The sequence below is a fragment of the Chamaea fasciata genome, unplaced genomic scaffold (assembly GCF_029207755.1).
Source record: "Chamaea fasciata isolate MVZ Bird 193981 ecotype frontalis unplaced genomic scaffold, bChaFas1.0.hap1 SCAF_3, whole genome shotgun sequence".
NCBI classification, from domain to species: Eukaryota; Metazoa; Chordata; class Aves; order Passeriformes; family Sylviidae; genus Chamaea; species Chamaea fasciata.
Window position 1 is genome coordinate 37730584 of NW_027094088.1, and position 25983 is coordinate 37756566.

The 25983-nt window shown below is 36.4% G+C and overlaps 1 protein-coding gene across 5 annotated transcripts in view; it reads right to left on the reverse strand.

Moving 5' to 3' along the window:
* PRKN (parkin RBR E3 ubiquitin protein ligase) overlaps positions 1–25983 on the reverse strand; it is a 655384-nt gene that overhangs the window by 531390 nt on the left and 98011 nt on the right. For all 5 annotated transcript variants that reach the window (XM_066178645.1, XM_066178648.1, XM_066178644.1 and 2 more), the window contains one exon: positions 23777–23940. In XM_066178645.1, the coding sequence (XP_066034742.1) occupies positions 23777–23940 (164 nt within the window). The remainder of the gene's footprint in view (positions 1–23776; positions 23941–25983) is intronic.

Consider the following 25983-nt stretch of genomic DNA (forward strand, 5'->3'; position numbering starts at 1 on the left):
TACTTATTATTCTGTGGGTTAGTTATGGGCTAAAAAAACCCACAAAATGAGAACAGAATTGAAAAGGCAATTCAGAAGAAAATATGGAGCAAAGTGGAGGCAATATGAGGATTTTTAAGGTAAAATTATAGCAGATACACTTATTCCAAAATATATTTAACCACTGCCAATCAGCCTCCTTAGATCTCTGGATCGTTCAACAACTCCAATATTTCCCCAGTGTTCACGAAGCAAATCATGAATCTTTCTGTTTTCCTTTAAGAAAGAAATAAATATTTCCATTTCTTATGTGAATCTAAATGTCTGGACTGTTAATTCTGGTACAGAACTCATACTTTCCCTCAGTGACAATTTCTTGTGCCTCCAACTTAATGTATTATTTTAGACCTCAGAAAAAAAGTAACCACAATAATACTAAATGACCAAGCAACAGAAACACTACTGACTTGTTTATTATGCAGACAGAAATTTTGTCTTTTGTTACTTTCTCTTATTTATAGACCAGCAATTGATCCTTCTTGACATGATGAAGCTTATGAAAAAAAAAATCATTAAATTCATAGTATGCAAGTAGTGAGTGATTTTTTCAGATTAGGTGCCAAATTTCAGAAGGAACATGAAACTCAAATGAATTTCTGGCAAGAAATGACTTACACATCCAAATCCCAGTGTCACTATGCATTTTTTACATATCTTTTTCTCCCTTCAGCTAGGAAGTGTGTTTCTTCACTTTGTGGCTAAAACTATCTTTAAGCTCCCTTTATGCTGATGGACAGAATTTAGTTTCTCTGTGTTTTGCATTTATTGGTTTCTGCATTAAAAATATTCCTGCCACGTAATATGTAAGTGGAGATACAACCTAATTAAGCCTGCAAGTTAGATGATCCCATTTTCACTTGATGATAACTCAGCACTTACTCCAGCCCTCCAACACACAGAAATCCATACTTCTGGAAACTAGACTAGAGTCTGATTAGTCAATAAGAAATCTGTATCAATAGACTCTCTCCCCCTTTGGCATTAGCAGCAAACTAGCACATGGAGAGTCTGGTAGCTTGGGGGGAGCAGCTGTTTACTTTAAGAATTCAAGTCTCCAACATCCTGAGTGACAATGCCAGGCAAGAGGTTTTCAGCAGTCCAGTCTATCACAGCTTTCTTAAAGGAAATTAGGAATTGCCCACAATAGCACACTTCACAAGAACACTGAGGTTGCAAAGTCAAGCAGGTGAGTGCTGGGAAAGGCCAGACTTACTGAGATGAAAGTGTAAATTTAATCCTCTCCTTGCTGCACACATGTCTACACATTGTGGTATAATTTTAATTACCCCATTGGATACTGTTTCTTCCACAGGACATCACTGAGCCCACCAGCTTAATGCAGAAAGGAGCTGAATTAACACTGTACCAACAGCCATAAACTTGCAGGTGCTTGACTTTGCAATAAAGGTTACTTTCTTTTGACACAGATCCAAATAAAATTTGAATTATATAAACACACACAGATTTGAGGGAATAATGCAGCAAGAAGGGGATGGATTATTTATATATGACCAGCATCAATGTGATTAATAAAATTAGCAGGAGGTGTTAATATCTACATGGTTGAACATATTTTGCAAACAAAAGTCATCATCATAATTTAGATATTTGAAAACATTTCACAAACCTACAACATGACTACTTCTGACCTTAACCTTTCCAAGATAATCCACAGAAACTGCTGTATAAGAAAGATAATGAAGACCAAAACAGAAGGCTAGTACACACTAAAATGTGCTGATTATTCTTCAAGTTTAGCATCATCTGAAGGGGAAAAATATCCTTCCTTTTGTAAAAAGTGAGTGGATGTCTTTCTAAGATGCAGTGGGGTTTTACTGGCATTAGTTTTACAAAAATATCTATACATAAAAGATGTAACTGAAAAACAACCAGAAACTGACCCAAGAGATGCACTAATGTCAAAAGCTCCAGCCCTATGGCATAGTCAGTCATCTGGAAAATTGAGGCTATATTTAGTTCACATTTTCATGCTTTTATTAGCAAAAATCAGTTACGACTAAAACAATCCAGGCTAAATTTTTTATTTCAGATTAAATGAGTTTTTAACACAATATTTGCTTGTTTATGCACAGAAGTGAGTCCAATGTTTTCCCCAATTCACAAATCTCCTCCAAACTCAAAGCCATATAACTGCTGTCAAATCAAAAGGGCAGCCCCTTTTATATCATCACTTCTTGATATGATGCATCATGTTGTTAATAACTGCACTACCATATAAAAGAAATCATGAAAATGCAAATAAAAAAAGGCTCTCATTTGGGACACAAATCCTCACTGTTCTCTTGTAATACAGAGTGCTGAATTCAAACATTTCCCTTCAGATACAGAACAGAACTAATCAAGATATCTCTTTTTCTCTTGCAGTGGATATTTTAATGTCACAGGTTCTGCTACTAACAAATAACTTGATCAAGAACAAATATTCATCAAGTAGGTAGATAGAGTCATGTGATTATATCAGATCTCTTTTTCTCCTAACACTGAACTATTTGTTTCCTTTCTTTCTGGCCAGCTGCTCTGAAGGAAGCTTTCTAACAGTATCTACAAAGACAGAAGGAATTTCTAAACAAATAGCTGGCTTTTTTTACTAGAAATAGAACCAAATTATTTGGAAAGTCTTATGTCCAGTCATTCTACTTATTTTTTAAAATGAACTGTCCAGTCTTCTAAGCCTCATTTAAAAAAAAATCAATTTGAAGCACTGGAGACTGGATTCAGTCTTTATTAATTGCTTCCACACACTGCTGCTCCCTGGATTCACAATTTTGTCCTGTCAGCACCAAATATGGAATATTTCAACTAAGCCCGCCCTGTTGCTTCCCTTTCCTTTTCTCAGTGTCCAGCCTCAACATCAGCTATCAGCCACACACTTAGAATGCTGGTTCTTCAACTATTTCTGAGAACACAAGTAGCAAATTCACACTCCACTTTGAAGAAGGATAACTCTATGGGAAGTAAATTTAATGCAGGACATTAAGTAAACTGATGCTGTCGTTAGTGCAAATGTCAAGTTCATTATAGCAGATGTTTCAGCTGAAGATGGCTACACATTAAAAGCTCAAAACAAATGTGCAGAGCATTCACCATTTGATTTAGTGTGTCTGTTCCCAAGCTTACACGACTGAGCCAGAAGTGGTTTTGGGAATCATTGCCTTGTCTGTAGCTGGAGCAGGGTTCTGGCTGGACATTCCTGAAACAGGTCCTACAAACAGCCTGACAAGGATCACTTTTATCAGCACTTGGATATGTAAGATCTTGGTGAAGAAGGCAAAAGCCACAGCTAATGCAGATAGAGGCTGAAAAGAGCTCTAGTAAAGCGAGAGCAAGGAACCTCTTGCTAATGTACTGTACACATTGTTACAGGAACATCTTCATTTGGAGGGGTCAGGTGGTGAGATTCTGGTAAATTGTATTGCTTTCTACAAGCTTTACAGTTCTGGAATGGACCTGCCTTTGTTGTCTTCACACAGACAACAGCAAGTGAAGCAAATTATCAGGAACAGTGATTTCTAAGGCTCTTGTAATTATCTATCCCTAGACAGAGCGTAAAATACTATCCTGCCTTGCAGGCCCAAAGTAATTCACTGGAATAATAAATGCCAACATTAATTAAAACAATACAAAGGACAAACTGTGTTCTAAAAAAATAAAATTTAAAAAAATCACATGTGTTTTGAAAAACTTCTTCTAAACCTCTTTCCTAAGACAGTAATTCAATTTTTTGATAGCAGTCTTAGTTTGATTTATAGATGCTTAAACTGCAGCTGACTCTTCTAAAAGCACTAACAGTCTGAAACAGATGAATAAAAAAAAAAACCCTCTAGATGAACGTAAGGAACCCACACTTAAGGATCTCCCTCAGTCTTGTATAGGCCATGGTATAAGGGAGTCCAACAAACACTGCTTAAGAGAGAAAAAGATTTCATCACTGTCTTAATCCCATGATTAAATGCAAATTTCTTTTTTGTGCTTAAAAAGTCCTTCCTCTGCCCTTCCTGGAATAAGCCAGCCAGAAACCATTTCAGACAGTGATCCAACAGAGAGAAAATGTTTGCTGTCAAAGTTCCATGTATGAACAAGTGATTTAGGACCCTACACATGACAATGCAACAAACATTTATACAGAAAATGTAACTCAGTATCAAATACATGTTCACTGAAAAAGGCTAAAGTAAGAAGCACCAGAGGTCCAAGAAAAGGCAATGGAAAGAATCTGTAATACATAAACTTGGAGAATGGAGTTAAAGCAACAGTTCAAAAGCAATCTGCACCTAAAAATAACCAAACCAAAACAAAAAAAAACCCCACAAAATCTTAGCAATTTCATTTATTATGTAATGTCAGCTGTCTGAAAAGATCTGTAAAGTCTTGCAATTATTCTTGCAAAGGTCTAAACATGTAGTTGGCTCTTATGAGACCAGCCTCACATGAAACCTTAAAATATAGCTCCATGTTCTTGCAGATCCACTTGCAGCACCCTAGCAGCTCTCAAGTGACAGGTGAGAACACCTGCCACAGGAATTTCTTGCTATTTAAAGCTTCACTGTTGTAAATGTACGTTAATTGTTTTTGTTCTGCTATGTCCATTGTCCATATTGTCCACAACACAGTATCTCTAAAAATTTACTCCAACAGATAATTTTTTTCATGCAACAGTCTGATAAAAATAAGTATTTTACATTTACCAGTATAAGAATTACCAGTCTCAAAATTAATCCATCCAGAGTGAAGTCAAGGATTTCCATGTGCAAAACTCAGTTCTGAGAGAGTAAGAAAGCATGGCTGGATTTACTTTTTACAGAGTGTATGCATTTATAGCACAGTAAAAAAGGAAACAATCTAATTTTATTTTCATAACTGAAAACAAGTTCTCAATTGAACAGCTTTCATTGAGCCAGTACGTATATCAAAATATCTTATTGATGTAAATAAGAATACCACATAAGCAAACCTTTTCATTTTTTCCTGAACTACTCTAAGATTTCATACTTTATAGCTGTATGAACAGAAACTTCTCACATGAAAAACATAATGCCACTTCCTTTTATTCTGCTACAGAGATCACCTGAAAAGAACAAACACTTATGATTATATTGAGATTTTTTTTTTTTTTATTTCTGATAGAGATTGTTTCCTTTGGAAGCTGCTCAAGATCCATTGATACTTTTTTTTTTTTTTCCAACAGTAGAGAGTCCTTTTGACCTGTTCATTCTTTCCCTGGAAATCACAACTGATTTACTGAAATTACTCAAGTCATATTAATGATAAAACATAATTTAGAATATTAAGTACTTGGATGCTCCTCATTTAAATGAAAGAAAATACTCCATGAGAATTACAGACTCCATAAATTCAAGCTCTCCTCTCTTGAAGAAATCCACCACAGACAACAAAACCTTACTTAGTTAAATGTGAAATTCAAACATGAAAAAAATTGGGTTACCTTTAAGGTGAAGTGGTTTAGTGGCTTGTTTTCTGAACTGAGAAAAAGAATAAAGGAAGGCTGGTTTATCACTTACTCTGTGTATTTTTTTTAATTGCATTTTTATTTACTCTGTATATAATTTCCTTTAACCTTGCAGGTTAAAACCTTTCTTTTAACCTTGTTGGGTCTGCTGTCTGTGTTCAGTTTTCACTGAAATAAAATGACAGGGTATGCTGCAACCTTTTTCTGCTTTAGACCTTCCTGAGTATAAAGATCCCAGTAGCAGCTCTGTAGCTCTAGGGAAAATGCTTCTGAAAAAAAACAATCCCCCTTCTGCTAAAACGCCACACAATGAGGTATGGTAGCCACAAACAGAACAACCTTTGTAGCTTTACAACTATTTTTTAGAACACTTAGACAGGAAACTATCACCCATGGGTAAAGTACCTCTTGAATTAGAGATGTGAACAGAAACCTTCCAGAAGGGATTCTTTGGTCCATGAATGAAAAGCAAACTTTTCTGGTATCTTAAATAACATCTTTGGAAAACAAATAAACAGACAGTTAATTTCCAAACATAAGTGAAATTCAAATAACACTCTGGGGCTCTAAAAGAGACTGTAATAGAGACCCTGTGCTGAAAAACAAAACAGGAAAGGCAGCAGGGAGGGAAGTATTTGAAAGATCACCTAGGAGCAAAGGCTTTCTCCTATCCTGCTGGAGGTCATGACCATAGATTCCTACAGCTGGTACATTAACAATGTAAGGAATAATGTGCCACAGCAGAACTGGGTCTTTTATTACCAGGGCAGGGAAGAAATGCACAGAAGAGGACCCTCCAGTCAAATCCCTAATGGATCTTAGTCTTAAAAAATAATAAATTCTCCATGTATACAAGGTATCTAGACACAGCTGGAAAACTGCGAGCCTACTTTCCAGACTATTCCAATTTGAGTTGTCCTAAGTTTTGGATTTGTGTGAAACACAGAGTTAATAGCATAGAGATGTTTTTATTATTGCTGAGCAGGGCTTACACAGAATCTATGAGCTATCCTGTTCTCTGCCTCTTTCCAAGAATCTTTCTCACGAGAGCCTGCTTCACTGGCAGGTCTTAGTATGAGTATCTCCTATAAACAGGTGCTCCAGGAGAACAGTTCCTCATCACATGCAATGGGTACTTGGAAGTAGCCATCACTCCAAGTGTTCCTCACTTCCTCCTTCTCCTCACTTCATACACTGAGCATAATGCCATATGATCTGGAACATCCCTTCGGTCCGTTTGAGTCTCCCATCCTGATGGGTTGGCTGTGTCTCCTCCCAGCCTGCCATGCACCCCCAACTTCCCCAACCAGTGCAGCAGAAAAGCAGAGAAGGCCTTGGCTCTGAGTAATCCCCACTCAGCAATAACAAAAACATCTCTATAATATTAACCCTGTGTTCAGCACAAAACTAAAACACAGAATAATTCAAATTGGAACAGTCTGGAAAGTAGGCTGGCAATTTTCCAGTGGTTGTTTCTTCATCTGCTGTTTCTGAAGCTGAAGTTTATCCATTGGCAGCATTCCTGGAGCTAATAACTGTAGTACCTCAGGTACAGGACACAGTTGCCTTTATCCTCTTACCTAACATAGATACTCAACTGGTAGCTGTAGACATCATTAAGCTTTTTGTTCATTGAGAGAGTCCTAACGGCTCTGGAAAAAGCAGGATGCTGCTCTATGCTCTCAACATGTGAAGATGCTAAGTGACATCCACTGCATTTTGGAGTGACACTGTAAACAAGGAATGCTAGTCCTTGAAATCAGCAAGACCCCTAAGTGCGTGCCAGACTGAGCAGCGATAACACATAACACATGTCTTCTGAACTGGAGAGTTCCATGTGTAATGCCAGAATCTTGCATAGTATGGAAACTCATGAAAATAACCAGATATATCATCAAAAGATGTTTAGCTTAAATATATATTTGGAAATTGTAAGTGCTTTGTATAATAGTGTTTTTGCATGCATTAGAATGTGTTTTACTTGGAAACACTAAGGAATACATTTATATTCCCTGACATTTGCTAATAGTGAAGAAATAATTGATACTAATCAGTGTTAATGCCTGCTATTAGAAAGCACAGACTAAATAACCACATTATGCCATATAAACAATAGCCAACACTGTTACAGAAAGACATTTAGCACTTTAACTAAAAAAAAATATGTACTTTCTAATGATTGTCTAATGAGGGATAGTTTATGCTGAATCAAAAAAAGTAAACAATTTCATAATTACATAATATAAACACATTCATTGTGATGTGGTAAAACTGGTAAAATATTTGGCAGACATTTACAAACTGCAGGGACCAGAACCATGAGAGCATAAGAACAGCAAGTGTTGACTGACCAGGTTGAAGGGGTAAGAGAGACAGCAGAGAATGAAACCATCTGCCAGGGCAAGCCTAGGGAATGAGGGCCCACAAAAAAGAGGCAACATGAGCTCCAGAGACTAGAGCTCAGTGCAGGAATTTTTAAGAGCAAACTGTTGAAGTGGGTCAAAGAGTCTCCAGTGCAGTTACAATAAAACATCTTAATCTATATTTAACTCTTGTATTTACTAACCTACTTAAAAGAACAAGAGCATTTGTTAATTTATGAAAATTTTAACTCATGTTTTATCTTGGTGGGCCTGGGGATTAAATTCTGAAGAATTTTTCTTTTTTTGATTGCTGTCTTCCTTGTATTGATTGGAAAGAGAACAAGCCCTGAAGAGAAGTTACTTAGGAACTTAGACTTTAATACTGGATAAAGAAAATGCTTTCCATTAATGAATATCAAAATAATATTCTATTCTATTTATTTTTAATTAGCAGATGGCAAATTTTAAGAGCAATCACTATATGCCCCATAAGTGTCTGAAGGAAGCAGATAAGCTACCACGACCCTCCCAGGAAATGTTGCAGCATTGGATTTCTTTTTTTTTTTTCTATTTTTTCCCCCAGATTTGACAAAGAAAAAGGGACTGAATGGGATCACAGGAAGGAGCGTGAATTTCAATTATCTTCCATCCACTGCATCACTTTAAATTCAAGGCTTAGTGTGGTCTTTCCCCCAGATCCTGAGCTTTGGTAGCTTGCTCTAAGATTCATATTTTGATAATACTGCCTGAAAGTCTCTCTACTCAGAAAAAACATCTACCAAATATGATAATAGAAAGTCAAGTTCCCACATGACTTTTTTTTTTTAATTAAAGTGTTACAGTTATGCTCCAACCACCTCAAAAGTGAGAGAAGCAAACAAAACAACACTTCCTTATAATGGAAGAGGACTATCCATGTAGTATGTGGCATCAGGTGTGCTACCTACTAAATTCCATTGACTTTCAACCATATCCAAATATAAATTAATATCTAAGTAAATATTTCTTTTCTTGAAATACTGAACAGCCCAAGTATGGCAGCAGAATTTTAAAAAAATGACATTTTTTCTTTCTGCAGAGAAATACCCAATGGAGAAAATGCCAGATGTGTTCAGTGACTGTGAGATATTTACAAAATAAACCCTGAATATTTTCAGAAAGAATAAGCAGGACTTTTCAGCTATTTCCAAAAAGACACTTCAATATTTTGACATGAAGGTTGCTGTTATCTAACCTGAAAAGAAATAGCAAAATTTTCAGAACGAATGACGCATCTTTATCTGAAAAGATAACATCCAGATAAAACTTACTGTATGTATTTTGCAACAGAACATAATATTACTATAGCTGTTGCAGTTACCTTGAGGATTTAAGAGGCCCTTCAAAGGCTTCCTAAAGTCTGTATGTTTTTTGTATTTCCTCTTGTCTATGAATTGAGATAAAAGTCACCCAACACTTCCAACACAGGCAGAAGTAAAATAAATGGTGTAAATTATGTAGGTCTTCTGTCAAGATGAAGGTGAGATAATATTTGTTTGAAATTCATAAGTTCAATGAACTAGTAACTAAGTGAACACTTATACATCATATGCTGAAAATGAAGACAGAAACCAGTATGAGCAACTGAAGTGTGTCTCTGTGTGGAGGGTGGTTGAATTATGAAACAAGTGACTGATACCAGCAATTTAGCTGATGTTCATTGGTTTAGGAAAGAATTAGAAATAAACATGCAGCAAAAAAATGGTATATTTGTTTGTAACAGAGGTATACCAATCTCATTTATATTTCATAAATTTCACTATTTTCTGAACTAGTCTTTCCCAGCATTTACCAAGTCTTAGTTCTTATGAATTAGAAATTTGTAGCAAAACATGCTAAAATACTATTAGCCTGTAATCCCCTGAAATTTGCTAAAATGACACTTTTTACATCCTGAAACTGTCAATTAACTGGAGTCTTATTTGGGGGGGGGGGGGGGGGGGGGAAAGGACATTTTAAGCTAAATAAGCACACATTTTTGCCAGCTCAATTCTTTTTAAAGCTATTTAAAGTTCATTAAACTAAATTTTTTTTTGAATTATACGGTTGTAGTTAGGAGGGAAAACATACTACTGTCAGCTATTACTGCAAGACAACCAGGCTATGAAAAAAATGGGGTAAATTGGGGTATGCCTTGAGGGTTCCTCCCTCTGCACATCTACCAACAATTACCTCCATAAAATGTATCTCAGAGGTTCTGAGGCTTTCCTGAGCATGGAAAGGAGATGCCACTGTGACATGATGTCTTTCTGCTGCAGTTTTGGTATGACAGAAGCATGAGCTGCCTCATGTCTCAGGTGTTAAGCACTTTCAATTCCACATATTCCTAAATCGTTCTCTATCTGAATACACTTATTTTGAACTATTGCTCTTTTCTGTTAAAACTATATTTGAAAGAAATATTTGAGCAAATATAGCTGTTCCCAGATTACTTCCACATTACTTATGCCTGGAAAATACAGAGATTATGTTCATTTGGTGTTCAGTTACGTGGCAAACCCTAGAAAAAAGCCAGGGTATTATATTCTACAGCTTGATTCCATGTCTTCTCATCTTGAAAACTGTTGGCAATTGAAAACCAGCATAAAATGAAAGTACGGGGAAATGATTGCTTCCCATCTTAAGCAATGCAACTCCTACCTAATGGCTTCAGGTTTTTCTGTTCTTCTAGAATTTGAATACCATTAGTTTCTGAAGCATGAAAAGAAATCGAAACAACTAGGCTTTCTATTACCAGAACAAATAATATATAAAATAGCCTTAATAATCAGAATATTTAATGAATAATAATAGGAAACGTCCTACTTGAATCACATGTTTAACCATTTAGGAAAGCATTTTATCAACCCTGATGCAGATCTCCAAATTATTCAAAATCTAAAAAATACATATGGGATGCAGTTAAGACATATACTTACTGTAAATAAACCCACCAGTGAATATTAATAATTTGCAATTTAAGTTCCCTCCTAAATCTTCCAAATACCTAAAACAGGGCAAATGAAACAGTGGATTGGGGGCTAACATTCTATTGGGAGCTAGAAAGTCATATGTGTACATATATATATACACACACACACTGTACATTCAATACATGCAGGCTACATAGGACAAAAAAACTGCCTATGATTACAAAATCTGATATATTTTCCTAAAACCCAAACCACAAATGAACTACACACTAAAAAGCTCAGAAAATCACATATACTGTCTGGACACACATATTTGTAATTCTGAAAGCATGGCACCCTCCAAAGGAAACTATAAAAGGGCTACCACCTTCAACAGTTATATGAAACTGTAACCAATCTTCAGCTGCAATAAAATTATCCTACAAGACTATGTCACTGTATTTTTCTGCATCACTCTGCAATAAGATCTTTTCAGAGAGTTTTCTTATTGCACAAGTAACAAACTCATGGTTATTCATCCGAGGAAATCTTCTGTGTTCATGGGTTAGGGCAGACAGGAAATACAGAATGGAGTTAAGTAGAATCAGTTACAAACTATGACCGACATCCAAAAGTAACTTTGAATTCTAAAACTAACAAAATGGGGAGTTGTTTTTGTGGGGTTTTTTGCGATGAAAAGAAAAAGGTCTTTATTTGGTTGGTTTTTTTAAAAACAAATTTCAAGCAATCACAGAATTGTTAGGGTTGGAAGGAACCTCTGGGGATCTAGTCCAATTCTGCTGCCAAGGCAGGGTCACCTCATGGGCATCCTAATGTATGTGTTCATCATTAACATATGTCTTTGCTTTCCATTTCTGTTGTTTCCAAACCAACAGCTGAAAATTAACTGGGAGCAAGCTTTATGTATTATCCAGCCACATATTGCATAACAAAATGCACATCTTCCCAGTGAACTAAAAGGAAGACTGCTCCAGGCAGGAGGAAAGAATGTAGCAGCACGGTTATTCTGCACTCAGTTCAAAATGCGAACATTCCTTTACGTGTAGCTTCTGACCTTTCTTACATAAAAGCGAATAAATTGAAGATGTAAAGCATAGAACTAACAAAAACATCAAAGCCCAGAAGTTTAAATGGAAGTTTGATAAAAAGGATCGCAAGTTTGACTCATGTTTTCAGCCTCAGGATAGGAAGTCTGCAAAAAGCTGCTCTGTGAGACCTCAGATCATCAAGCTGAACTCTGCATTGGAGAAAATCTTGACTACAGCAAACTCAATTGAAAACAGCAAAAACAACAACAAAAAAAAAAGTTAAAAAAAGAAGTGAATAAAGCAGGGTGTGCAGAAAGAGTACTTCTTACACAGTCAGTGTACCTTGACTACATGAGAAGAACTGGAAAGAGCCTCTCAGTCTACATAAGAATAGACTTAAATTCAAAAGCAGCCATATTGGCAGGTCACACCGTAAGTCACTTGGACTCGTAGCAGCAGTTGGGTTGTAGCACCTCTTTTAGCTCAAAATCAGCAGTTCACATTCCAGAATGAGTGGCTGCAAATTAATTAATGCATTCCAATAAAATCAAATCACAGGGATATAAATAACTAATACAATGAAAAATGGTCAAAAATAATTACAATGAAAACATTTGTATCAGAAATGTAAGTGAATATCACAAGTTTTTTCTGTTTCAGGAAGCTTCCAGACTAACAGTCAAATAAGTCATGTTGTCTTTAAATAACATTTTCCTTAATAAAATGGAAGCAGTCTTCTTCAAAACAAGATATAGTTACAGAACTATGAGGATTACTGAGTTATAAAGGCATTAAAAAGCATATTTCAGCCTCCTTCCTGTAGTGTAGTGAAGTCAGAACATGACACAATTCTTCAGCAACAGGACCTCATGCTGTCCCCAGTATGCATCCTTTAAAAAGGCCCTTGCATGCTGACAATTTCAAAAGGGACCAAACGAACCTATGACAAAGAGATTTCAAAGTGGGCAATGGCAAAAGAAGCCTCCAAAGAAAACCTCATCCTTCTCTCACTTTAGCAAAGGTTATTTCCCTCGCAAATACTCTTTTTTTGGACTCTAATGCAACTTCTCTTATGTAAGCAGCACTAAAACCCTGGTGTTGACGAATAGCCTCCAGTACAGTGCAACTTTAAAACGGCAGGTAGTGGCCTAACTAGTGAGCTGGTGTATATCCTGCAGGGCTGTTACTGCTCTCTGCTGCTAGAAAAATTCAATTTTTAGTTTTAAGTACAAATACACAATCCATCACACTAAATTACATTACAATGGAAGTAGCATGTCTCTAATGCAGTGAAACAACAGAACATATGGAAGTTTCCATAAATGTAAACAAAATGAACTCTCTCTCCAGTTCTATATTTCATTTATTTATTGACAGCAATTTTTTCAATATTTTCTATAGCCCACTGGGGCCTTGCAAAGCCAATCCTTTTTAATAGGAAAATAACATTTCTGAGAGATTTGAATTATGTCAGGAGATAAGTAATTCAAAGATTGCTTTATGACTGACACATACACCCAGAGATGCAAGGAGATTAAATCCTGTGGCTACTTGAAGCATGAACCCATTCTGTGTCAATCTTCCTCCATTTGTTCCTGGAGACTGACACTGAGCATTGCTCACGAGTCAGAAATGCATCAATCCTTTAGAGAAACAGGAGAGAAAGCTTTCATTTGCATTCACTTAAATAGATGAGATCAGCAATGAATTCCATCGGAAATGAACACTTCTGGGGATGCTGCTTTTATTACCTCTGCAGTGATAAAGGATGGCATTTACAGAATGGCATTTACAGTCCTCTGGAAAGCGAGTGCACAAATCATTGCAAGCATGTAGTGTAGGTACTGACACTGCTATGTGGAACTTCTTCATTCTTCTGAAATTAGAACTCATAGCTCTAATTCATAATAAAGCTAAATACTTACTTGGCTGAATAGTGCTTATATGGTCAACATTTCTGGTTGAAAATATATCCCACCAAATCAATGACTACCGGTTCAACCTCCCCAAATCTTGTTTCTCATAATGTACTTAGAATTGCACACACTTCGGCACTACATAATTCTTCAGTTGCTTTGATGGATTATTGGATAACAATTCCCAGTATCTGCCTTCAATAAAAATGGTAATAAATATTAGGTATGCTGAGCAAGTTTAATATTTTGTTTCAACTTATTGTTGTAGGTAATGCATTCCTGCATAGCTCAAGTCAGGAAAATGAGCTGGAGTATTTTGTAAATTGGTTTCCCAGACTATAGACCTGGATGGATTACTGCTCTTCAGTTTGGATTTTTATTTTAATTTCTTTTAAAATGCACAGAATAAATTTCTAGTCTTTTTAGTTTTTAAAAATATTACTATTTTGCAAGGGAAAAGTGTTTAATCTTACCTGATGATAGGCTTAAAGAATCATTTGATTCTGATGACCCACTAAGTGGGTAATGTAATCACACCTCTTTTAAAAGTGATAACTTGTTCATCTCTACTGTTTTAGGTATCAGACCTTAAATGCACTTCCTTATATCCTCCACAAATAGCCTTACAGTGCAAATGACATTAACCCATTGAAAATTTATGGTTTGGTTTTGTTTTGCTTTAGGTATGGGCTAACTAGTGGCTGATGTCAACTCACATATTTTTGCAATTCAATTCCTTAGGTTTCCATGCTTTTGCAGTCATCTGTAGTATATCACACCCTTCCTCTTATCTCTTGCTTTCCTGCCTAGTAGGACAAATTCAGATACTTCATGAGCCCTGACATAAAACATTTTTTTACTTTGGCTGCTCATCACCACCACATTTAGTAAACACCATATAAATAAGCATAACCTTGTTTGTCAAACCATCCAGGTCTACCTGAAACCTTTTTATCTGAAATTCCCACAATAATTCTAGACTTCTGATACTCAGTATGGCATATAAGTGTTCATGTATCCTTTCTTCCCCTTGTTACTGTGCTGCAATGTTGCACCACTTCCTCACTTCCTTTGTCATAGCAGAAAAGAAAATTATGAAATTACTTTTAGATAGCTAACAGAAGTTTCCACTACTACTCAGTGACCAGAAACAAAAATTACACTAGTATTATAAAGCTTAATATCTTAGTACATTCAGAAGAGAGGCACTGCAGTTTTCATTATTTACAAAGAAGAAGGTACACTTCCATAAAGAATAATGTTTCTAATGATATATATCCAACTGGTCACTTTAACTTATTTATTGCCATTTATGGTCTTTGAGACATGTTTGTGATAAGATTCTGACAGTAGAAACATTAAGATGCTTTAAAATTGGATTGTTTCTTCCTTTCCTGAAGCTCTGACACTGTAAATTAGATGTGCTTAAACTGTAGTAATAAACATACTGCTGCAAGATTAATAGTAAACAAAGACTCAAAATTACCTTCTAGGGTAATGAAAATAAGGCAGGAATAAAGGTTATATGATATTGGTTAAAGAGGTGAACAGCTACTGCTTTCTTTCCTTAAACACACTTGCATACATTTATTTGTTTTGTACACACAATTTGCTGCATACCATGAAAGATACAAATGAATAGATTGCTATGTTAAAGATGGCAAGGTAGTACAGTAAAAATATTTTATAGGATAATTTGGGATAAGCTGCATAAGAAACAAATCATGAAGTCAGAGCTCTGGTATATCACGCATACCAAATATATGACAATAAAACTTTTATATGCTTCCATCACACTCTTTTATGTCAAATAGTTAATAGGGAAAAACTGTATTAGAAATGTTTTTGCAGTTTAAAGATGTTTCATTATTGGTATCTTTTTTATGTATTAATTCTACCATAAAACCAGAAAATGGGGGGTTATTTTACATCTCTTCATGAGAAATGTAACCTCATCAACCAAATCTGCCAACACTTACACACCTTTTCAAAATTACCTAAAATAATGTGAGGACCTTTTCTACTTGATCACACGTAGATATCTTGGTTGCATACAAGGAGATAAGGAAACAAGGAGGTCACCAGATGATACAGAAGCATATCACCTAATAAAAGATAGAAGACATGGGTAGAAGGAAATTTCCCACTCATTGGCAGATAGAGTAGATGCACAAGGCAACTTTGTTTTGTTATTCTCTCCTCATTATTCCTTAGGCTGGGTAAGAAAGGACTAAGTTTCCTAAACTGGTTTAATGGGCAACAGATGTTGGATGGGAACAGGGTTTCAACATCCTGGAATTGATTGGGAAAAGCAGAAATGGAAGCAGGAAAAGTGGCTTGAACTTGGGAAACTAATAATAAGAAAAGCAGTACAAGTGAAATGAATACACTGATCAATTAATTCAGGAACAGCACTGAAAACTGGACTGCACAGGAATGGGGATCACACCCATAACATCGATGGATGGAAGGTATATCATTTCACACTCCCTGAGAAGCTTTCCCAGGACAGTAAGGATTTTGTGTGTTTGTAAGAGAAAAAGGGAGAGAGAAGAAGAGGGAGAGAATAAGTGAGAGGGAAAATGAGAGGGAGAGAAAATGTGAGGGAGAATGCTGGCTCACGGAAATTCAGTGTCACAATTTTCACTAAATCAAAGGACCCAAAAAACCTGGTCTGTATATAAGGAAAATTATTCATTTGAGAAACTGGTACTTTTGCTCTTTATTTAGTCTAAATGAGGAGACAAAATTGCATTGCTCTACTGTATTCCTTATTACTGTTTTTTTTTAAAAACATTTTCATTTCTTCAACAGGCTTTTAGAGTGCAGAAGAAAGCTTCTAGGAATTGTAAATGCATTGAGTGTTGCTCCAAGGATGCATAAGGAATTATATATGTACTTTTGCTTCAATAACTCCTAAAATAATTGTCTTTTTTCTGTTTGAGCCTGTACTGTGTTATTTTCTTTAGGATGACCAATTTTATTTACTTTCATGGGGCCTTTACTGTCATAATGCAACTCTGTTTTTTTAATTTTTTCCCCCATCACCCATAGAAGCCATGCCTCACAAACATAATTCTGCAAACCCAAGAGTGTGGAGGTTCATCTGTGACGATCTGGTTACATATCTGTAACCAGATATGAAGCATTCAGGTTTCCCTCCAACATTTCCAACTACAATTAGTGAAAAAGCTTGAAAAAGAACAAGAAAATAGGGAAACCCAGAATGGTTTATTAAATAGCTGTGTGACCTTGATAATTACAAATATAAACGTATTACAGATGACATTTCAGAGAGTCACAGCTGTACATATTTAGACAAATAGAATTGAAACAAAAGCAAAAGAAATAATGGCAAGGAACTACATCCGACCTTTCTATTGAGGAGGTATATTTAGTATGCTACCTGCTATAAAAAAAAAAAAAAAATCAACACCTTCCAGTCTTCCTTAACAATTTTATTTTCCTGAGATAACATTTCCAATGTTAAAAAAGAATTCACAGATACTCTGTGCCAATTTCCCATTTTCTAATCCAGTAATTTCACTACATAAAGTGTTAATCAAATCCTAATTTTTGCCTCATTTTTGAAACAATACAAATATTTGCAAATTATTATTCTATTTCAGTTATGAATTAAAAAGTACATAGCCCCTTTTCATACATCCTTATAAATGTAGTCTAGTAGAAAAATGAATACCATATTTTTCCTTTGAAGAAAAGGAAGGAAGAAGGTAGAAAATATGCCTACTATCCTGACCTTCTGCCTATTCAACTTCAGTTTTTGGTAATGATATTCTGTATGCTAAACATTTTTCACCAAAGCAATTTAGAAAGGTGATGAATGAAAGATGTGGGCTGACCTTTCTTTTACTGTCATGATTTAGAGGCTCATAGAAGTTATTACTCACTGCCACCATTTTAACAACTACAGCTTTTTAAAGTTTTTGCTTACGCATTTTCTCTCCTGCAACCTAAAGAAGGATCCAAACGATAAAATGGGCAGCAATGTAAACATACTGAGTTATATTCATGACAACGGGAAAAGGTTCAACAAGTGTCTGCCTAAAGCAAGTATGCAGGTAGAAAACAAAAGGTGCAGCTAATATTGGGGTAATTTTCAAGATAATTTTGTTCTAAAATGCTATATATGTCTTGAAGAGAGCTAGAGTGTTTTTTCCAGAGGAGTTTCTTATCAGCGTACTGTATTTCATGCAAACAGTACAGCAGTTTCTCTGTCAGACCCACACAAAGCAACTGCTCTTTCAAAAGTGGATTTTGCAAAATTCACTTAATGGCCTCAATACAGTGAATTTTAACTGCCTAAGAGAAATGAATTTTAAGTAAAATTCATCTGTTGCCTGAAACATGTTGACACATAAAGAAAGTAATAACAGCTATCCATAGAATAAAAATTAATTCAATAGATTCACAACTTACTGAAACTGTCAGCAAAGGGGAAAACAAAATAAACTCATGTTTAGAAATTTGGAAATTAATCTAAAAGAGCAGCACATATCATACAGAAATATTATGAGTCAGTAAGACTCCTATAAGAACACTGGCACCAGCACCCCTATTCCAGGAACCTTTGAACCAGACTCATCTGTTGCCGACAACACAGAACTCATCTAGGTACCAACACCTAGATACATATAGAAATTAAGACCACATTTGTACTGAGTGCACACGGAAGAAAGTTTGCAAATAAAACCTTATCACAGTTTAATCCATCAATCATCATCAGGCTAAAAAAAACACATTAAGGAATGTCAAAAGAATCAAGAAGAACCTAGAAAATTTCAAGGCCATATTAGAATCTCTAGCCCCCATCACAAATGGCCCATTCACTTGTTGAAATTTTCAAACTACATGAAGATAATTTACCCCTCATTTAGATATAGTTAAATATTTTTCATCTTCTGATTCCAGGAAAAACTTAGCATAAAAACAATAGAACACAAATGCATTTAAAAGCAGAATAGAAATGCATTTCTGGGCTTGAAGGTCTCATTTACAAATGCATTTAGCTCTTGATCTGGCAGAAAAACTTATGAGCAATGTATCCTCTTTTTAATTTTACACAATTTGACAGGAAGATCTTTCCACTATTCTTCCGTACTCACGACAACCTTCTGAAAGAATTCCTATTTTTGGACCTATATTAATTAATTACCTCTCCTCATTCCAAAGTGAACTGTAATCAGCAGGGAGCTCTTCAACATTCTTTGGAATGTTGAAATATAGGAAGTGCTTTGGAAAGCAACAACACAGAAAATCTGGAGACCCAAGCTAGCCTTGACTTAATATCACAGTAAATATGGCTCTGTGGTATTTTCCACATGCATTTTGAGCATGTAATACCATGAGGCCCAATACAAGCCTTGGAAACATTTATTCAACAAATCTCTGTTGCCACAGTGAGTCTGCAGCTGTAAAAAGAACCAAGGGTGATCGGTACTGCCATCTTCTCATTTAGCCAAGTCCACATTACCTGGCAACACAGATGTGGCATCTCTAGATTTCCTTGTTATTATAATGTACCTAAGTATAACTCAGCTAGCTTTTGCTATTTTGAGAAAGTACAATACACATCTCTTCCAGCTTTACAAGAAAAAAAAAGACCCACAGATCAATCAAATATTGACCAAAAATACTGATTTAAACATGCACAAACAGAATTTTTTTTTTTCTCTTTGAATTTCACATATGATGATTGATTCAGTCAGTATGTCTATGGGCAATTCTCTACAAACAACATTTAAGTATGCAAATATTGGCTCAACAGTATTCTGTAACCCACAAAACTGCTGAGTATCAAAGTTGTTTCTGTGAGTGATTTGGTATCCTGTATATAAAACTGTAGCACAAGGCAGCAACTATGTCAAAAAATCCCATCTAATCTTACCATTCAGTACTTCATAACTAAATATGGAGCTTTTTTTCCTGGTTAGAGACACATTTTGCATTGTCACCTGGTTTCTTCTTTGAGCCCTCAGTAAAATGAAACAAGGCAATATAAGAACTGCTGGAAGCTCTGTTGTACTGGGCTGTGCTCAGAGAGTAAGGAAGCTGCCATACATTTACACAAGGTCCTTCTTCAATGAAATGCAATGTTCCATTGTTCAAGTACCTGTTCCTCCTAAAAGACAGCACTATTTATCCCCTATCCCATTTTTTTTCCCTCCACCGCATAGAGGATCATCTATGTTGCTACTGCATTGTGCCATTCCATTTTACTAATTTTCAGTTATGTTTATGAGCTTACAGTGTTTAGCAATAACTTCTAGTTGTGCTTCTCTGTTTCTTGAATGTATTTATAAATTATTTTAGGCAAGCGCCTATATTGATGGATGCAGGTAAAACCAAATTCACATGAAACCTACGCTCCAAGCCTCAAGCCTATGCTGCAGTCAAATGCAAGTTAACACTGACTCAGAAGCTGTCTCAGGGGAGCACAGCTGTTAGCACAAAGCTAACAAGTTCTGCTACTTACCACATGCTTAGTCCTTTTCTGTTTCAAAGAACAATATTTTCTAGCTTTACCTAATAGAAGAAACACTGTAAAAAAGAAATGTTACAGAATTGGGAAACAAGATTTAATTCTATCCCTGTTTTGTGACTGACTGAGGACAAGCGAAGCTACTGATTCCCATCACATCATCTGTCTGCTTTATTCATTTTCACTATAAGTTCTGCAAGGCAGGGCATCTCTCCTGCAAACTGTTTGCAAAGAGCTCCTTCACACAAGGGGACTCTGAGCTTTCCATGAAAGAGGAAGTCTGTACTAATACAATACTACTGCTATTATCAGTAGTAGGTTTCAAATTGCTTGCACTGAGCAAAATTGTTTATCAATACATACTACAGACTTTACTACCAGAAGCTTTGTTAACTAATTTTGCCATTCTCTAAGGCAATGACGATCTATAAGCAGTTGCCTCCTGTTAGAACACTCCAAGGCCCCTGATATGCACTTAGCTCCTGTTTATTCTCTTGGTGACTCTGTTATAGTTCTGTTCTTTCCATCTTAGGACTGCTTACAGAAAAATCTTCCCACTATTCTTCGATACTCATGAAAACTTTTTGAAAGAATTCCTATTTTTGGGTCTATATTAATTAATTACTTCTACGCATTTCAAAGTGAACTGTAATCAGCAGGGAGCTCTTCATCATGCTTCGGAATGTTTAGCACCCTTAAGTGACACTGTTTGCTAGGCTTTTAGGAATCAGCTTATTGCTTTAATTCCTTCTTATGAGATTCAAATTTGCAGGTCTCATTCTTCATCCAGGCGTTTCCAATCTTTGCTTACCACGGCTCTACTTGTCCCTTAGTGACTAGCTTAGATACTGATCTCCCCGGTGCACAGTAGAATCGGTGTCCAATCTTCCTTTTTTTCAAGGAAAAAACACTTACTACTGAGGTACCAAATTAAATGTCTCCACACATATTTCACTTCTATCCCTCCTACAATTTTTTACTGCTGTTGTTGATATCAAATTACTTATTTAAGATCTCAGCTTGGCACTTTCTTCCTTATAGTAATTTCTCTTCGACATCTGTCCATTCCAGCTTCATTTATTTTTTACAAGTCTCAGCAACCAGTAAAGATTTTTCCTTCCCTCCAAACAAGAAAACAAACACAGCTTTCACATTCTCAGTTATGTTTTGTATCAGCTGCCTGAGACTCTAAGGTAGCTGTCAAGCCAAATCTAGTTGTTCTGTGAGCTGTGAAACCAATAAAGTTTGCTGTCCTGGAATATTTCCTATATCCCTGCCCCATACTCCTGCAATTGCTGCAGCTTTTCTCATGCCCTCCATAATCTCATTATCTGTAATACCATCAGTTCTTTTCCCTGACCTCTAGACTCTTCCACAACACCTTGGGCAAATAAGTTCAAAAGTAATTTATGAAAAACTGAAGGACAAAATGGTTTTACCAGAAATTCTATGCTATTGTAAAATGAAATAACTTAAAAGCGTCAGCTGAGAATTTTTTCTTATTTTGCATCCAAATCCACAAAATCTAGAAAACAAGAGTTAATTTGTGTATATGTGATGGTAATTCTGAAACTATAGATGCAACATAAATGCCAGCAGTTAGTATTTCACTAGCACCCAAGTTTTTATTAGTTTCTTATGCAAAAAACCCAGACAGCTTACCACAGGAACCCAAACACCTCAAATACTCAGCTCTCCTTCTTCTTGTGTTTAAATTACCAAGATAAATAAATATACACAATTAAAGGGGGGAAAAAAGGAAACACAGCAGCAAAGTGTGAACTGTACCATCTGAAACAGCTTTTGAATCTCCTATCTGATTTAGAAACCATGAGTCAAAGCAATGAATCTAGATCCAGTTTACTAAATAATAAGAAGTCTTGACTCGACATGATGATTATGACAGAACAAGAAAATTACGTCATCAGGAGGTCTGTATATCCAAAACACAATTTTTAATTTACCCTGGAAACAGACTGTATGTTGTAGCCGACAACAAACTTGGTTGCAAGTGTCAAACTAGGATGAAAATCTGTGTTTCATGCTGACACAAAATGGCAGTAATACCAACACCTGCAACTTGCCAGGAAAAGCGAAGTGGTTCAGAAGCTTCTGAGAGAACAACACAGACACTCCAAACTAGCAACTGGCAACTGACAACCTCTACAATTCACATAATTGTTTTTTATTCTTACACTTTTATATATAGGCTTTCACATGTGTGTGGAGCACACTGCAGGTACGCATCAACACTATTCACAGCTGATGCACTGGAGACTGACAGCAATTCACATTTCTACACCTTCCTTTGTGTGCTGGAACTCGCTAAAGCCCTGTGCAAAGCAACAAATACCATATATCCAAGGAGAAACAGTGATAGATCATCAATAGAGTAGTGACTTTCTGTACTCAGGCTTAGCAGCCATTCTGAGTACAACAATATGTCTGAATCATGAGTAGAAATTAGTCTGAATTATCAGTAGAAATTAATCTGAATAGTTCTGCATGTGAGGGATCTTTTATGCAATCACCTGCACTATTACAGGTTGTATCTGCAGCTCTTTGATACCACTGTAGAAGGAAGGAAATGTCATTAAATCAATATTTAACCTCTGCTGAAAGGCCAGTAGGTTTCCCCAAGTTTCCCAATTGTCTTAAATGTGTGATCTTATGCTAAACCCTGGATATTGGAGTGAACTGCCAAATGCACACACAGGAGAAACAAAACTATTCCTAAAGCAACTGCAGCTGCACTGGTAGCAGTAGCAAAGAGAAACTTGAACCTGTCTTTCAGTGCTTCTTACTGCTCACTACAGATAAACAGCCCTCTGCATTTATTGAAGAGAACAGTTTGCTAACCTTCAGGAACTGAAATTCAGATCCCTACTTATAGCTGCTCTTCTGTGCCCCCTGCTCCTCTTTCGGCTTCACACATTTATGAGTTCAGTGGTGCAGAGTCTGGAGAACACTTTTGTAGGCTTTCTGATCTGGAACCACCCCTCCAGTATCACTCACCTGTGCAGGCACAGCAGCACACGGTGATGCAGCAGCCATGTAGCTATCCTCCAGGGGTCACAATTGGGTTACAAATTCTATAAAATGTGATGACTGTGCAGCCTTATTTAGAGCAATTTATTCACATCCTTCTTCATTAAGATTCAAATGGAATAAGTAAGATAGAAATTGAACAGATACAGAAATTGTGCATGGCTTGCTTCTGTAGTCAGTAAACATTTATTCACTAGGCACAGCTCTCTCTCGTGCTCTCTCTCTCGTGTTCTCTCTCTTTCCCTACCCTTCCTGCTTGCTGTTTTAATGCATAATTAAGAAGGTCAGAATTAATGAAGCAGTGTGGAGTAAAGTTCAAGGAATCCCCAGGCACTATTTATTTTATTAGATCCCAGGCATGAACATCAGATTGGCAGCATTAGAGGCAGAGGCAGTGTAGCTGGCAGCAGTCCAGGCAAGAAGCTACCAAGGGATTCTTACCTGCAGTGTCAAGTCATTGCTGAGCTCCCTCCCTGCAAAAATCACCCGCAGCTGGTCAGCTGGAACTCCCTGTCGCTGGGCAACTACTTCCTTCAGCTGGAGGATGCTGGAATCCGAACCAACCTCCACGGGGAAGCCATGGCTGGAGTTGAACCTGACAAACACTGAACGAGAGCAAAAGATGGTTTTAAGCGAGGATTTCTCATTACATGTTTCTACTAGAGTGACGGCGAGAGGCTTACTCTTCAATTACAGAAAGCATTTACTATTTTCAGAGAAAAGCTATTAATACTCCAGTGTGGTATTTTTAACCCCCTCACAGGATAGTTAGTGACCAATAAATAAAATCCATGTATTTCCCCTTGGTAGTGTTAGAAATGACATGGAACATTTAGAATCAAAAGAAACCCAGCTAGGCAGCTATCCAACTAGTTGCTGCCTGGCACAATAGATTTTAAGTTCAGTCCTAACCTTCACAGGCACAGGGCACATGCACTTTCTATATCCCTTGTGCACTCCCCAACACATATCACAAATAAATGCAAGAAACTGAGGTATGCTCTGGAGCCAAAGTATATTAAATTAAACAAGGGAAAATAGTTCCTTGTTACAAGGTAAAGCACAGTCATACAGACTGGTTTCCCACAAATATAATTCTATAGAAGATAATGATGGAGAGGAAATCACACACCAGAAGAAATCAGAACCACAGATTTCTGTATCTGGGAGTGTTGTATTACAGCACAGTCTTTTCAGAGTTCACTAAAATATCTGCAGTACATAACTCCTGTCAGCATCCACCTTCAGTGCAGAAAATCACTACTACACCAGTCATATCATTTTTAGAGCTGCAGCCACTGGTTTATACACCCAGAGAAGCCTGGCAAACAAACTCATAAGCTTCCTGCCATTCAGCTGGCAGAACTGTTTTTCATAAGGAGCCTGAAATGTGCTTGTTGAGCCCTTGGTCAAGGGAATGACTGCAAGACCTATGAAACAAGAAAAAAACCCTCATTACATCCATATCAGTCACAGAGGTTGTATGTACAGTAGACATGTTCCCAGTGGACTGCTTTGACCAATACCTTCACAGGCAGGAAGCAAAGGAATTAGCAAAACTGAACTTTAAAAAAAAATCATTTATATCAATTATACCTGTCACCTAAACTACTTGGGTATTGATTGCAACAACCAGTCTTTTTAAAGATTTATTTCCTATTCCCACTACAATGTTTTAGCTGAAGATGTTACTCCTTTGCATTTCTGCTGACTGACAGAAGCATAAACTCAAAAGCAATTACAGAGTTTAAAGAAATAACTATTTTTAAAACTAAAAATAGGAGTTTTATTATTTTTCCAATGTACCATCTACCAGACTCTAAAGGTTTCTGGTTCTTTGAACATCTGAATATGGCTGAGGTTGCTAGTGTTGTTTTTCTCAGCCACCAATGTTGTAAGTATTTGCAATTTCGCATCTTCGACTCGGATCTGGCTTTATGGGATAAGGCCATACTCCAATAAAATTAAATGCAACATTTTGAGTTTTGTACTTGAAAATACCCTCTTAATGTACCAAAATGCAGGGTAAGGTTGCACAATGCAGTGTTAGGCAGCTGCCCTGCAGTGTGTTATGCAGCTTCCTGAAATACATCTTGTTATGGGGTTTATTTTCTATTAAAGGGTGTTCCGGAGATAAATGTGCAAGTTGTATATTCAGACTGTTCAGAAGAATCAGTAGAATTTGAATTTTATTTTGATTATAGTTTGGAGAACAAAGGAGGGTGTATATGACAAAAAGCCGTTACAGCCAATGGCAATTGAACATTTCCCATCTTTCCAGGAACAAAAAATGCTCAACTGCAAATATAATTATCCACATCAATAGCAAAACATATAGTTAAATCAATGGGGATTATACTTTTTTAATATGCTACACTGTGACTGTATATATATCTATATGTATTTATTATATTTTATGTCTATCTATTACATTACATGCTCATAAAATGCACACATGTGTATCTCCAAAGAGCACTTCCTAACTAACACATAACCCTCCTTTCCTTCTCTTTAGTCTTGCAAAAGCCAATGCTATTGGTTTTGAAAACAAAAAAAAAAAAAGTCAGCAGATACAGTGACTGCAAATCAAATGTGGTAAAAGGAAAATGCTTGATAAAAGTAGTATCAAAAAAGCACCATTTAAGTTA